The sequence below is a fragment of the Dermacentor albipictus genome, chromosome 2 (genome assembly GCF_038994185.2).
Source record: "Dermacentor albipictus isolate Rhodes 1998 colony chromosome 2, USDA_Dalb.pri_finalv2, whole genome shotgun sequence".
In the NCBI taxonomy this organism is placed as follows: domain Eukaryota; kingdom Metazoa; phylum Arthropoda; class Arachnida; order Ixodida; family Ixodidae; genus Dermacentor; species Dermacentor albipictus.
Window position 1 is genome coordinate 196326669 of NC_091822.1, and position 14144 is coordinate 196340812.

Sequence of the window (14144 nt, forward strand, 5' to 3'; positions counted from 1 at the left end):
TCACCACGCCGTCACGCCGATACCAGTCGCACAAATGAAAAATGTGGCCTACTCGCAGCATCGTGCACGAATAAACAAACAAATCAGCTGCTGGATTGTCTTGACATGGCTTACTGAGCTGACCAGAACTACTGTAGCCACGAACCAGGCAGAAACGATGATGATGAGCAGGGATCTGCAGTAGTGCCACTTCGTGGGGCAGCAAGGAGGCTCCGTCCAAAGCATAAACGGCCTTCAGCAAGTCGAACCATGCGCCGGTCAGAGTCGGTGCATGGTGCTCTCAATCGAGTTGGCTTAAGGAATGTCCGAAAAATCAGACGAGAGGTTGCAAGGTGTCCAAACTTTCGGCAGTTGTTATACATTATGGTCTATGGGGAGAACGGCGGTGCTGCGAAGCAGACCAAATAATCGAGCATGTCCGAATTTTTTGGATTCCGAAAAATCAGTCGGCGACTGTAATGAGTATATGAAACGTACACTAACGTACATAAAACGAGGTGACATTGCATAATAGTTAGCGGAACGCAATATACACTATCGGAATGAATGGCGACATACACGATGTAAGGGTACATCATTCAAAACCATCGAATTTTACAAAAAAATAATTTAAGGGTACATCTCTTGACATTGCCAAATACATAAGTTAGCGAAAAGTGTGTACAGTCGAACACACTTATAACAATACCAGTTTTAACAATATATCGGTTATAACAATGGGAAGCTGCTGCACCGTGATGATGATGATTTCCATGATGAAATAAGCCGCTTACTACAATGCCTCGCTGCCGCATTATCGGTTATAATTATGAAGTCTGGCTGCTGAGTGTCCGAGCCAAAAGGTAGTGAAATGCGAAATCCTTGAAAAGAACAAAAGAAAACGAGAAAATCGAGCCGCTGCACGATAGGCCACTGCTGCAACATCTGCCGCGTGCTCATTTTTCAGCCATTTCCGCATGGCTCTCTCCCGTCACCCTTCCACCTCTCCGAACACAAATGGGCTGTTCCCATATGTCTACGCCGCCCCACCCTCTGAAACACGAATGGACCGCACCAACTGCGATGCAAGCTGATTGCTTGTATGTTGCTCGCTGGCTTCTCATTCAGTATCGTTGTGCAAACAGAGTAATCACTCACGTTCGTCTTTCTTGGTTGCATTGAACTCGTTCCTGGCCACGTGGTTTCTCAGCCTCGCTTGACTCGCGGCCGAAACGGAAGATGGCCGATGCACTCACTAATCATCGGCAATGCATGACGTTGCCGGTGAAAAGAAAGCGCACGGCCATAGATTTAGAAACTAAGTGCTTCTAACCGATGAGACGATCGTCACAAACGTGCTTGCCTCAGATAGTGAGGCGGCGACGGCAGCGATGCCGCGGTAGAGCAGGCTGCCTCAACGTTGTCCTCGCAGGAGGTCCGGCAGATGATTCAGTTCCTCCGGGGCTTCGTTCTCGCGAGGAACCTTCCACTGCACTACGTGGAGCACTTGGGTGCCGGCAAGCTTCGCATGCAAAGCTGACGGACAAAGGCTTTTCTCATGTAAGCCAGTGAGAAGTATGTCGCGAGATGCTTGTGGCGATCTCTCCTCAGCATTTTTTCTGGATTTCTCAAGCTGACAGGCTGCTGCGGCAGCCTTCTCGCAATTTTTAAAAGGCTCCTTTTGGGGCCACCAAAGCGATGCCTCAGTGGTGTTTGCATAACGCTTGCCACCTGGGTCAGCCTTTTGCAGTTGTTATAGCAGTGCCACTTTTTAACGCCGACAGCCACAGCTTGTTACACACGATCGGAGCACCCAGGAAGCAGTTAAACGAGTGAACTCAATCGGCAGCCGGATGGAGGAAGGTGGTGGGGAGGGGCACTGGCCTCCCCACCATTATAGATTTTTCAGATCAGCTCTGCCATTCCCCTATTTTGAATTTTTTCATGCAACCCGATTATAACAATTAAATTTTTGTGACACTTGAATATTGTTATAAGTGCGTCCGACTGTACATAAGAAAAAATTAATGAAAGCAACTAGTCACGAAAGAATACCAGTTACTTCATGATGAAACAGGGTCATGAGTGCGGACATTATCAGGGACACTGTAGTTCGATTGCTAATGGTAACACTGATGAATTGAAGATGTTTGTGTGCTATAGATGCGTTTGAGGAGCAGTTGTGCAAATGGCGAGACGTTCGTAACTGTTGGCAGAGAGGAAGGGCAGTTTGGTGCTGACGGTTTGTTATTTTATGAAATAAGCAGATTATAGCAATGTTTCTGCGTGATTCTAAGGAGGATAAGGCAGAGAAGATTTACTATTAGTAACACTGGAATGACAGCTGTAGACTTTCACGATAAAATGCGTGGCACGATTTTGAACATGTTAAAGAGCGTTGATAAGCTAGGTTTGATGAGGTGACCAAATTGATTATGCGTATTCAAGTTGAGGATGGACAAATGTTAGGTGCGCTGGTGATTTGGTCGAAGTAGGAGCATCATGAAGGTTTCGTTTAAGGTACTCGAGGGTGCATGATGCCTGTGCTGTGATTTTATCTACGCGAGTTGTCCAAGAAAGTTTGGGTGAAAGATGCATGCCAAGGTACTTGTAAGGCGTTGTGCGTACTACGTGACAGTTATTGAAAGTGTAGTTAGATGCTGAAGCTGATTTTTACGGGTAAAGGTCATTAGTTTACATTTATCGCTATTAAGAGACCTTTGCCAGCATGAGCACCAATTATTTACGAGATCCGGGTTCTGTTGGAGAGCAAGATGATCAGCTGAAGAAGAGTTCTTACGATAGATTATGCAATTGTCTGCGAATTTAGATTCTAAAATTGGCCTTTGCTGGGTAATTTGAACTTTACCAGTCAGCATTCACGCGTGCAAACCCAATGGTGAGCACAATAGCAGCCTCTTCAGTGGCAGCATGTCAAGTCAAAACGTTGAGCACACATCAATACATTGAACACACATCAATATCCTGCCGAAAATGCTTATTTTTGGCCTGCCCCAGGAAGATTTTTCCAAGCAATAATGTTAGCTCTAGATGCCTAATTGAATACAGTATTTACCCGTTATAATGCGCACCTTTTATTCCTTAAGAAAATTGGGCCGAACATTGCCTGCACAGTGCAATCGGATAAAAAACCAAAAAATATGACTAATAAAAATCAAACCTCTCTGTTAACCCCCTTTCTTCTCATTTATTACATAATGAGGGTCTCGAATCTGGCAACATTGATGCCTTTAGGTAGTATGTGTGGGTTTATTGACCAGTTGCCTCCGCCCAAAAAAAATCACGTTCTCGTGACGCCTGCGGCAAAAAAGGATGTTCCACATCTGCCGCCAATGTCTGTGAGTGGTGGCGCTGGCTAACCCTCCCAGGGTTCTACTTGGACACATAAATACTCAAGAAAGTGGATGGAGAAACGGCGCCGCGGTAGCTCAATTGGTAGAGCATCACACGCGAAATGCGAAGGTTGTGGGTTCAGTTCCCACCTGCGCCAAGTTGTTTTTTCATCCACCTTAATTTTCATTAATTAAGCATAAGTAATTTCCCCTATGTTGCCTTTGGTGTCAGTGTTTGTTGGCTTCTTATGATATGACAAATCGCGCTCACGGCATTTGTATGCTTTACCGCAAAACACGGTTGTATTGCGGCGAAGCTGACTTTAGAAAAGTGGGTGCCATCGTTTAAAACATTAGACCCTTTGCCCATTAAAAAAAAAAAAAAAAATAAGAAATCAGGAGCACATTGGATTTCTACTTTGTTTAGGAGCTTTGGTGTCATTTCTATGTTAGTTTTGTACTTGCATAGAAAACGGGTGCATGTTTAATTCAAGGCGTGTTAGAATCAGGCAAATATTGCTGAATGAATCAGCAGTGTGTTTTGGCCATTTTTTTTGCATCTTTGTTTGATTTCATCTGCCAGATAAGTCAATCAATTGTGTTGGTCCCGACAAGGGCTAAGGGCTAATTAACGGAATTTGTGTCTGCCTGGTTTTGGCACAGCTTCAATATGGCAATGACTCTACAAGACCATGACAGCTGTAAATGGCTCCTGACCTGGGGTCGACAAAAGTGAACTTTCCATCCAAAGAATGACGAGAGATGAACTCTGCATTTGAGTTTGACCCCACGAGATCACTGGGATTCGGAGCACTGGTCACCTGCAGTCTACCAATGGCCACCAGGCAACAATGGCTGCCCCCATCCTGATCACCGGGTTCCACTTGGACTCCTGCACAGTAACAGTTAATATATCTACATTTTACAACCAAGTAGTAATGTGGAGTTGTCACAAGTGCCAGCAACATTTCAAGGTGTGACACACAATAGCAGAAACTCATGTGAATGTGAGCAGAGCTAATGATAATTGTATGGCCAACTGTTAGCTTGGCTACAAACTTAAAAAGCGCTTCGTTTCTACCCTCTGGTAATGCTGAACGCACACATGTGCACAACACACAAACCAACATGATGCTTCCACAGGAGCAGAACACTATGGAACACAATGTGGTGTGCTCCTTTGCAGTTATGAAAGGTAAAGTTGGCACGTACCTGAAAGCAGCATAAAGTCTCATAACCCCGGATAGGATTCTTTAATGTTGGCATAGACTTCCATTTAAACATTTCTGTGTGAAATAACTTTGAATTATACACATGCCTTTCGAAAGAACACCTTGTAGAGTATGCGCCATAATCTATTGATGCTTATCATCCTGTCTGGATCATTCGCATCTTAGCTTTCTTAAATAATTCATGCTTGGCCTTATGCATATACTTGCTCTTGCTACGTGAATTTACATTTCACTATGTTGTCTTCTGTTCCTCATCCCTTACAGCCAGGCAAACAGGGGTGAGGCATCTGGACGATTGGCACGTACTACTGGAAAACACCACCTCACGATTCTTATGTGGGTTTTCCATTTACATTTGAAGCTACCCATGAATTTAGGGGCTTTCAAGAAATATTCCTGCACACCACTCCCCACAACAGTCTCTGATACACCACTCTCTGCTTTGGTGTTTCATTGGACTGAGCTAGTCTTGGATGAATAACCAAAGTATGTAAGAAATAAAATCAGAATGTTGGGGTCAAATGCGTCAACCAATGCATCAAACGATTTGAAATACAGTTCAACATTCTGAACCAGTTCACGGACTATTATGTATTACATTTCTCCAAACAGCAGCTAACTGCAATGCGTCAGCAATAACTTGAACCTGTACCGAATGAGCAATTTTACATCCCGAAGCCACCAACTTGAAGCTAGATATAACTGAGGGCATGCCCTGTGCTAAAAACAAATACCATATTTACTCGCATAATGATCGCACTAGCGTAATGATCGCACCCCTGGATTTTGTTGTCAAAATTCGATTTTTTTTTTAATTTCCCGTGTAATGATCGCACCTCAAACTTGCCGCAGCGATATGTCGTGTGCCAAGTCTAGCTAATAATGATCGCGCTTACAATCTGTCGAATGCTACGCAAACAACTTCTCAGGAGAAACCAAGCAGTCTGCACGCACTAAACATTCTCAAGTAGATGCCCGATTTCATTACGTTCATCACTTTCCGCACTTCCATGACAAAAAGAGGTACAACCAAACTTGCCTTTATTATGCGTAGGCTTAATAACGGTTGTGGTCAACAACAACAAAAAAAGTGCCTTTTGATTCTTCTTATCCGCACTCGTGGGCATGCAACAAATCATGAGCGGCAACGATAGTAGCCACGTTTACACTGATACGTTAGAAGTGTACCCTATTCGTACGCCGACGCCTGCAATACACCAAAGATATTCGCCCACCCTTAGCGGAAACGTGCCGTATTAGGATAGTAGTGAAGACAGATACAGCAGTTTCCGCAGCATGCCGGCCATGTGTTTCTATGTCACTGGAAGCTAAGTGTGCGGATCAGTTTCTGTCCCCTCAAAGTGGACATGGCTACGTTATTAGTGCAAACTTGCCAATATTAACGATATTATTCATTACTGATACCGAAGAAACTGTTTCAATGCACGTAATGTACTCAGAAGAAGGAAAAAAATTGCGTTCGGCTTGCTCCGCCAGCCGCAATTTTTTGTTTTGTTGTCCCACACTACACACAGCAGCAGCTGCCTATCTGTTGACCTATCGTCATCCCGCAGCAAATGCGGGATGAAGAAAAATTTTTGCTTCTCGCGGGAAATTTAACCCGCGTAATGCTAGCACCCCTGAATTTGCGTCAATTTTTTTTACAGAAAAGTGCGATCATTATGCGAGTAAATACGGTACAGGAGGCCCTAAGTGATATGATCCTGCTTAATACGATTTCCCAGTGCCAGCATTCATGATCGAGAACACAAAATATGACCCCATATAGTTACACTTCTTTTTTGTCAGTTGATATGCTCCTGGAAGGCATGATCTTCGGCACCAACATTCAGTACATCGCCAAATTGCAATCGTACGATAAATTTTTCGGGCGCTAGATTCCATGTAAACAAGAAAGGCACAAGGCACAAGTAATCGAGAGCAGTAGGCAGTCGCCACAACTGCTTCCTCGCATTATTCGCCCGCCTGTGTCACGCGAAAGTGCAAGCACGCACGCATTCCTCTTCTGATACCAGCAAATCCCAGAAGTCGTCACACGTCGCCCCCATTCACAGCTATAGCCGCCAATCCTATTGCGATATGCATCTTCTGCTATCAATTTCACAGCGCACGCATGTGTGGCATACGCACTGGAACTTGGAAGCGTACTGCACGTTGCTGATGCACAGCCGTTCTCTGCTGCAGGCGGTGCAAAGTGACCGTCATGTTTCACTTTGGCAGCATCATATTTCAGTGTCGCCCACCAGCTCGATTTCGTTTCATATTCCTGACCAGCAAATCACACGGGTTGTCGCCATTCACAGCTGTCACTGCCAACCTTATTGTGATAAGCATCTTCGCCTATCTGTTTCACAGATGCGCATTGCCGTCTTATGCTACGATTCGCGCAACGCTTCACATTATGTAAAAGTCAACTACAGTTGAATCTGTCAAATTTTTCAGTGACTTCGCATCGTACACTTCCCATTTAGCAAGTCTTCTCGCTTTTTTTTTTTCAGTGACATATGAACGAGGTTCTACTTTATTCCGAAAATACACACAGCAACCAAGTAATGTTTGCACTATACTGAATTTACTAGATGAGCTCTATCCTAGAGAACACATTTTTGTACTTGTCTACCCACTAGATTTTGAATGTGTTTAGATAAGTTATAAGAGCTTGAATCAGCTTACACCCAACACTATGCTCGTGCCCCTTGCTGTTGGCACTGCAACTACTATCATAAAGCACATATCATCAACAGCACTCACCTGATGGAGGCCAGTTTTTAATGTAGCCAGTGCAGTGGACGACAGCGTAGGCGGCACCGTCAGGTGACGGGCCCAAGGCATTGCGCTGGCGCAGCCTCTGCAGGCCCTGCACGTCAGGCTGCACATTCCCTAGCTTCATGCGGCAGATGAACCCCCGCCGGGAACCCATACATAGCCGCATCGACGCTGCAAACATGAAAAACCTGCTCAATACCAGCTCAGTGACATATTATTGCAGCACAGTGAGCACAGCCAGAGAAATTACTAATATATTGGGCACCGCTATGACTCCCATCATCACAATGTTACCCTTACCCCAGGTGCCCTTGTTCTTCTATGGACTCCGGCTCTGTGCATTGGACTGTCTGAAAAATTGCTTCCCCAGTACTCCAGACACTACCATACCATGTCTTAAAACGTGAAATAGACATCACTTATGAGATTGGTCCGACCGAGTCTTACTCTCCCTCTATTTCACTTCCAACAGACACTGTTCACGTCTACTGTCTACTTTACCACTTACCAACCCCATAGCAAGCACCACGACGGTGCTCCAGCAGCTGGGGATCATGTCACAGTACTATTAATCTGGAGCAGTGTTGAGGAGGAAGGCACTTTTGGCCGGGCATGCGCTCTTGACCATACTGTTCAGCGTTTGATCGCCGTGTAAATACTATATTTTAAATATGTTTTCCTTTTGTGTCTGCTTTCATTGTAACAATGATCGCAATATATTACTGTCACCTCAGGCACAGTTTCCATATATACTGCTAGATGAAGATATTGTCAATTGCCAAAGTCAACATGAAATGCCACTGTTCCACAACAGCATCTGATTACATAAGCTCGAAAGCACTGCACCACTGTTCCAGGTTTCAAAGCAATATGTGTGCTTGTAAGACAAACAACTTTTGCTGAAAAGCCTGCCTGAGGAAGTGCACTTATTAAGCCCGGAGTACATGGAGTGGAAAACCAGCATCCAAGCGATGAAATTCGGCCGGCAGCAAACACTCTCCCCTCGGCGTCCAAAAATTTGCTTCTCCCCAGCTACCCGGTCCAATCAGAAAAACTCTGCCCGGCAAAAATGGCCGCCGGAAATAGCGGGACCGCCTCGCATGCTCACTAGGCATCGCGATGATCAATCTCACTAGGCGTCACGATGATCAACCTCCCTCCGACTTCCGAAGCTGATTGGCTGTGTATTTTTCCTTTTCCACCGGAGCGTCCGTCGCACGGCCATGGTGAAGCAATGGAATGCGGGCGTTTAGGCTAGTTTGGCCACGCACTTGCGGGCTCTCTGCGCGTGAAGGGGGCACTGTCGATCATTACAGCTGAATACTGAATGTTTGAGAGCATGAAAATAATAGTACAAATTTGAGTAAACTTATTTTTCGCCTACAAGGTTAAAGGGCCCCTCACCAGGTCTGGCCATTTCGAGCTGACAAGCGCAGAGCATACAATGCGTGCTAACAATCGTGTTTGCAAATGATTACATTGCTATGCGCCAAATGCTGTTTCCCTTTCCCTTGCGGCGACCACGCTCCAAGCCGGACAGTGACATACTCGTGTCCCTGCGCCTACATACTCTTGTCTTCACTGTGACGTCGCTCATGGTGACACGTGACTTTGAAAATTATTCCAGGCAACATCTGCCATTTGTGTGATCTGTTGCTTGAATTGACAAATTGAAGTTTGGAGAAATAATAAAACACACAAACGGAATGTCTGCATGTTTTTTGTTTTACTCTGGACCGAAGCAAGAGAGATGTACTTCCGCTTTGCCTGCTAGTTCCGAAATCGTGCAGCCATGTGCGCAGGTACCGAAACTCTGCCATTTTTTACCGTGTTCCAGAGCGTGATCGATCCACTTGTTCTGCCCCAGTATTTGTGTAGCACTAACTTATACTGCTAGTCATATGTCCTTGTGCACTGCGTGAAACGAGACAATCACAGCAGCTTGCACGCAACGTCGCCAGCAGAAGTGCACAGTGCTGCAATACAAACAAAAAAAGAAAAGAAAAGAAAAGAAAAAAAGAAGAAAATGAAGGCGGGCCTCGTGACATATGCATCACGCGATCCTCGAGGTCCGGTATGGGAGAATGCAGGGAAGGAATTTCGCTTGCGGAAGTTGAGGGGGCGAATGGGGAGAGTGTCTTGCTTGGCAGTGGAGCTCGCCTCCTGAAATCGTGGGTTCACAATACACAATTTTCACAATTCACAATTTTTATCTTGGCTAATAATGAGCCGATTTGAAAAACTTTTGCGGCAGAACGCTCCCAAGTGGACGCACAACGTCCAGCATATAGCCAAAATTTGCTATGGGGCCTGGTGGGGGGCCCTTTAAGCTGTTTCCTTCAGTCCAAAGCAGCATACACAGGGACTCACACTGATGACCTTCCTTCTTGACAGTTCCAGTCTTCAGGTCAAGGATGCGCCCCGAGCTGGAGGCCTCCTGGGTAGAAAGTTGTTCGCGTACCTTCTCGACATCCTCTGGATGGATCAGGTCATACAGGCACGCATTGAACCACTCAGACTGCATGAAAAAAGAGGAAAGAACATACTTTCAGGCCTGATGAGAAATGCCACTCCACTCTGTGGTAGGCGTGGCACCCACCTGGGACTGGTTGAGCACGGGGCCGACCGAGTCGGAGACATAGATGACTCGCCCCGTGTCGCAGGAGATCACAAAGAGGAAGCCATCAGCTGCCTCCAATATGAGGTGCTTGAGCTCCTGGTCAGTGAGGAAGGAAGGCTTGTAGGTGCCGTCGCTGCTTGTGTTGCCAGTTCCACGGAGGGATTTCATGTGGGCTACCGCCATGCGCAGGATGGTCAGCTTGTCGGGCTTGCGCGCCAGCGCACTGCACGTGGGCACCATGTCCGAGAGCTCCGTGATGTAGGCTGTCATCTTGTTGCGCCGCCGCCGCTCAATCTCACTATGGTTCTCCTTTTTGGCAGAGAGCGACTCAAGCAGCTCACCGCCATCACCTGGCCGCGGTGCCGCCAGCGCATCGGCCGTAGCAGGCCATGCCTCGTACCGCTCCTTCTCCAGGGCGTCCTCGTCCATGCGGCCAAACTTGCCCTCCTCATCGGCAGCGCTGCATACAGCCATGACACAAAACCAGTTGCCAGAATTTGCCCACATTTCTATTAGCACATGCAACTGTGGTGCTCTCAACTCACTCCTTGTAGCAACTGGCCTTCCGTTTCTTGAGCACCTTGCTGCCGTCTGCAACTGTGAGCAAATGTACAACATTTAGCCTTCATACGTATGCAGAGCAAGTACCAGCAACACAATTTTAATAGAAGCAGTACAAGGTCTCACAAAATTGTTTACAGTGAAAAGTTCAGGAAAACTCTTTACTGGCAGCTTGTAATGTTCCACGAGCATACTTACAGCAGCAGCCATCTGGTCTATCAGCAATAAGCGAAAGCTCAATGTTTCCTGCTACAAAAAACAACATAGTAGCAATAACTGCTAGCATGGCAGCTGGCAATGTGCTGGTACTTCCAACCTTCTTTGCAGGCCAGTTGAAGCCACCCTGTCAATGAAGATCAGCTGGTTGATCAGCTGGTGATATCCTCCAGTTTTCGTCAGTGGTGGCATCAGATTAACTGCCAATGAAAAACTGTAAATATGGTGTTCAGCAGCTTTATGAACCAATTTTGTATCCTCACACAAGAATGAACTTGTTGGCAATGCTTGAGAAGGACAGGTTACACAGCTGACTCCCATTAATTTGACACTTTTGGGACCGGAAGTTTTGGTCGAATTACGGTTTTGGCCATCATTGCCTGACTCCTTAAATACAGCATTCCAATAACTATGCAGATACTCATCGGTCAGGGGGTCCACAGACTTCAACACTATCGTTTTTAAGTGCTACACTGTTTGGGTGTCATCATTAATGTACAATAACCAAGAACAAATATATGTAAACATAAGAAAATTCAATTAACGAAAGAGATGGCTTTCAAACAGAAAAGTCAGATGTGATTTTACACATTCAAGGATGAGAGGCACTTCAAGCCACAGCCCTTATACATATAAGCTAGAATAAGCTGGATTACATTAATGAAAATTAAAATGCATAAAACACATGCTAAATGACATTTTTTCACTCACAGTTAAATTAAGTTTCTGGTTTTTCTGGCCTCTGGTAATTCCGATACAAGTTTATGCTCATGAGTTTGAATTAACACAAGCTTAACACGATCATCAAAGAATTAATATTTAAGCCATACAGCCACCATCTAGTACTCTGCCAAAACAAAACACACGAGTGATAGCATCTTCATAATTACCTTGATCTGTAGGTGGCCGGGGTGTTTCAAGCTCCGGGTTATAAGTTCGTGTATCTTGCAAGCTGACAGTGAGCATGTACTGACAGCGGTGACTAGTATTGTTTAGGTTTGCGCGGCCACAACTCGTCACACTTTAACATTATGATACATTACTTCCAAGGTCCTTCCGATCACTGGTGCATCCAAACATCACTACGATAAGATGGCAGTCAAAAATATAGTTCACTGTCAGACGAAGCGGACGGATGGTGCAACAGAACGCGTTAGTACCAACTATCGGCTACAGCCGAGATCCCTCGCATAATAAATTGTCAACAGCCACTGAATCATGAATGTCTTCGCTGATAAGGAGTACCAAATATGAACATTTCTGGCTGCCCCACTTACAGTTTAATCCTTTTCATTTCGGTTGTCTGATCTAGACTATATTCAAGGCGCTGTCTTCTAAGCATCGCGGTTCTGAATTTTGTGATTTTCCGAGAACGCCAGTATTACCGACGGTAGTAGTAGCTCTCATTTACCGGATTACTAAGCAGAGATTACGAACGCAGCAAACTTCTCAAGTACAGACTTCACTGAACCTCTGCTCTACTTGCAGGCAATTAAGCTCGAACTATTACGCTACCTGCCGCCAGAAACACCGAAAATTGTCAATCTTTTTTGCAAGAACTTAAATAATCTGTATTCCAGAGAAGGTGTCTTTAAACTGTCATTCAAGCCGATTAAAGACTCAAACCAAGATCCCTGCTCCCGCGATGACCTTACTTGCCAAAGCTTATACGCGCAGCGTCAATATCACGGTTTTAAAAGAAGTTTAGATCATCACTCCGAACTGCAAATGTGCGTTTTTGCTGCCGATCAGCGTCCGCTAGGCAACTACCCTGCAGTACGCGCGGATCGGGCAACCAAACACGGAGAAGCTTCCGAGATGAACGCGTCACACCTGCGAAGCCTCGGGAAGCGCCGATCGAGCATCCGTAATGTTCAATTAGCTCACCTGGGTTTGCTGCCGCTGCCATGGGACTAACGCGTCCAGGCGCGTCCACCGGCCCCGGGGACCGCCGCCACGCGCTCCGCACGGACCCGCGGCGAAAGCTCAACCATGCGTTCCTGCGGCACAGCGCTCGAGAACGACGACGACGGCGAGGCTTCGCGAAGCCGCCAGTGACGCTCCGCTCTCTCCGATACCCCAAGCACGCAGTAATGCGCGCACGGGGCCCGTTTAAGGTCAGGTACGTAGAGACTAGCCGCCAGCTTTTTCGCACACGCTGCACACTTTACACTCAACGAGGGATCGCTCCTACGACGAGTGTCAACTCACAAAAATGGCCGCCACTCGCGCACACAACGCCACATGAATACACAGCGATCCCCACAGGGCACGGGACAACTAGCGGTGCTAGAAGAGATTGCTCGCTCGGTTGGCGCACGGGCTGGCTGGCCCAGCAGGCCAGGGTGCGTTCCTCACCAGAGGTCCCCAACGAGTACCCCTTGGAAGAGTTCCTCTAAACTTGCCATGTCAGAGCAGCGTCAACTTCAGTCGTGTTCGACACCATGTCGTTTGGCTTTGTGAAATGGACAATTGCGATCGGTTTTTGCACAAAAATTCAAGAACGCAACACCGTAGTTTTAGGTCTCATTCTGCGGCTCGATATGGCATGCGTCAAACAGTATTGTTAGTTATCCGTGCTGAAATACAGCTTGTTACCCCTACGGAGTGGCACTGCACGCACCAAAATCGAGGAAGAAAAAAGTTGAGGGAGAGAGAGAGAGCATTACGTCACGCAGGCATCCTTGTAGATCCTTGGCAAGCGAACGCTCCGTGAAGGTAAAATGGTCAAGTTTGTTCTTTATTCTATGGTATGGTCAAGTGGGATGCATTCAGACTGGGATACATAGCGCAAAAAATTACACAGGGACAAGCAGAACACAGGACGTCCCTGTGTAATTTTTTGCGCTATGTATCCCAGCCTGAATGCATCCCACCAACACGCCAAAACTTCTTCCCTGCTAATGGTCAAGTGGGCCGAACGGCGCTTCCCTGCTAGAATAGCAGCTTGCGCTTGTTGTTTTTCCATCCTGGCGTTAACAGCGCAAAAGGTAGAAGGGACACGAGACTAGAATTACTGTATATGCCAGTAACGTTGGTATATGCTACCAAAGTATACAGTAACTCTACACGAGACGAGATGACGACACCGCAAGCGCTGACTTTCAACAACGTTTGAGAAAGAAACACGGCATCTTATACATTTGCCCACACGTGTCACACACACGTCATTGCACATCATGTGAAACACGCGCTTCTGCGCACTTAAGTGAATGATGGCACGTGCAAAAGCTCAAGTTCCTTTTTCTTTTCTTTTTTTTTTGTGAACAACAAGGACGGCGTGTTAAAAAAAAAGCTTGAGCTTTTAGCCGTGTTTCTAATTGAAATAAACGTTGTTGAAAGTCAGCGCTGGTGATGACGTCATATGTCGTCTTCTCGTGTTGTGTCCCTTCATGG

At 46.2% G+C, this 14144-nt stretch overlaps 1 protein-coding gene across 2 annotated transcripts in view; it reads right to left on the minus strand.

Moving 5' to 3' along the window:
* tgo (Aryl hydrocarbon receptor nuclear translocator homolog tgo) overlaps window positions 1-13072 on the minus strand; it is a 30118-nt gene extending 17046 nt beyond the window's left edge. Inside the window, exons 1-6 of one of the 2 annotated variants that reach the window (XM_065427578.2) lie at window positions 12636-13072; window positions 10517-10568; window positions 9951-10431; window positions 9722-9869; window positions 7337-7522; window positions 4050-4224 (exon numbers count right to left, since the gene is read on the minus strand). In XM_065427578.2, the coding sequence (XP_065283650.1) occupies window positions 4050-4224; window positions 7337-7522; window positions 9722-9869; window positions 9951-10431; window positions 10517-10568; window positions 12636-12657 (1064 nt within the window). In that variant the 5' untranslated portion in view covers window positions 12658-13072. Of the gene's footprint in view, window positions 1-4049; window positions 4225-7336; window positions 7523-9721; window positions 9870-9950; window positions 10432-10516; window positions 10569-11638; window positions 11730-12635 lie in introns of those variants that run through there. The other variant, XM_065427577.1, reaches the window with a different exon arrangement.
* Between the last annotated feature and the right edge of the window lie 1072 nt (window positions 13073-14144).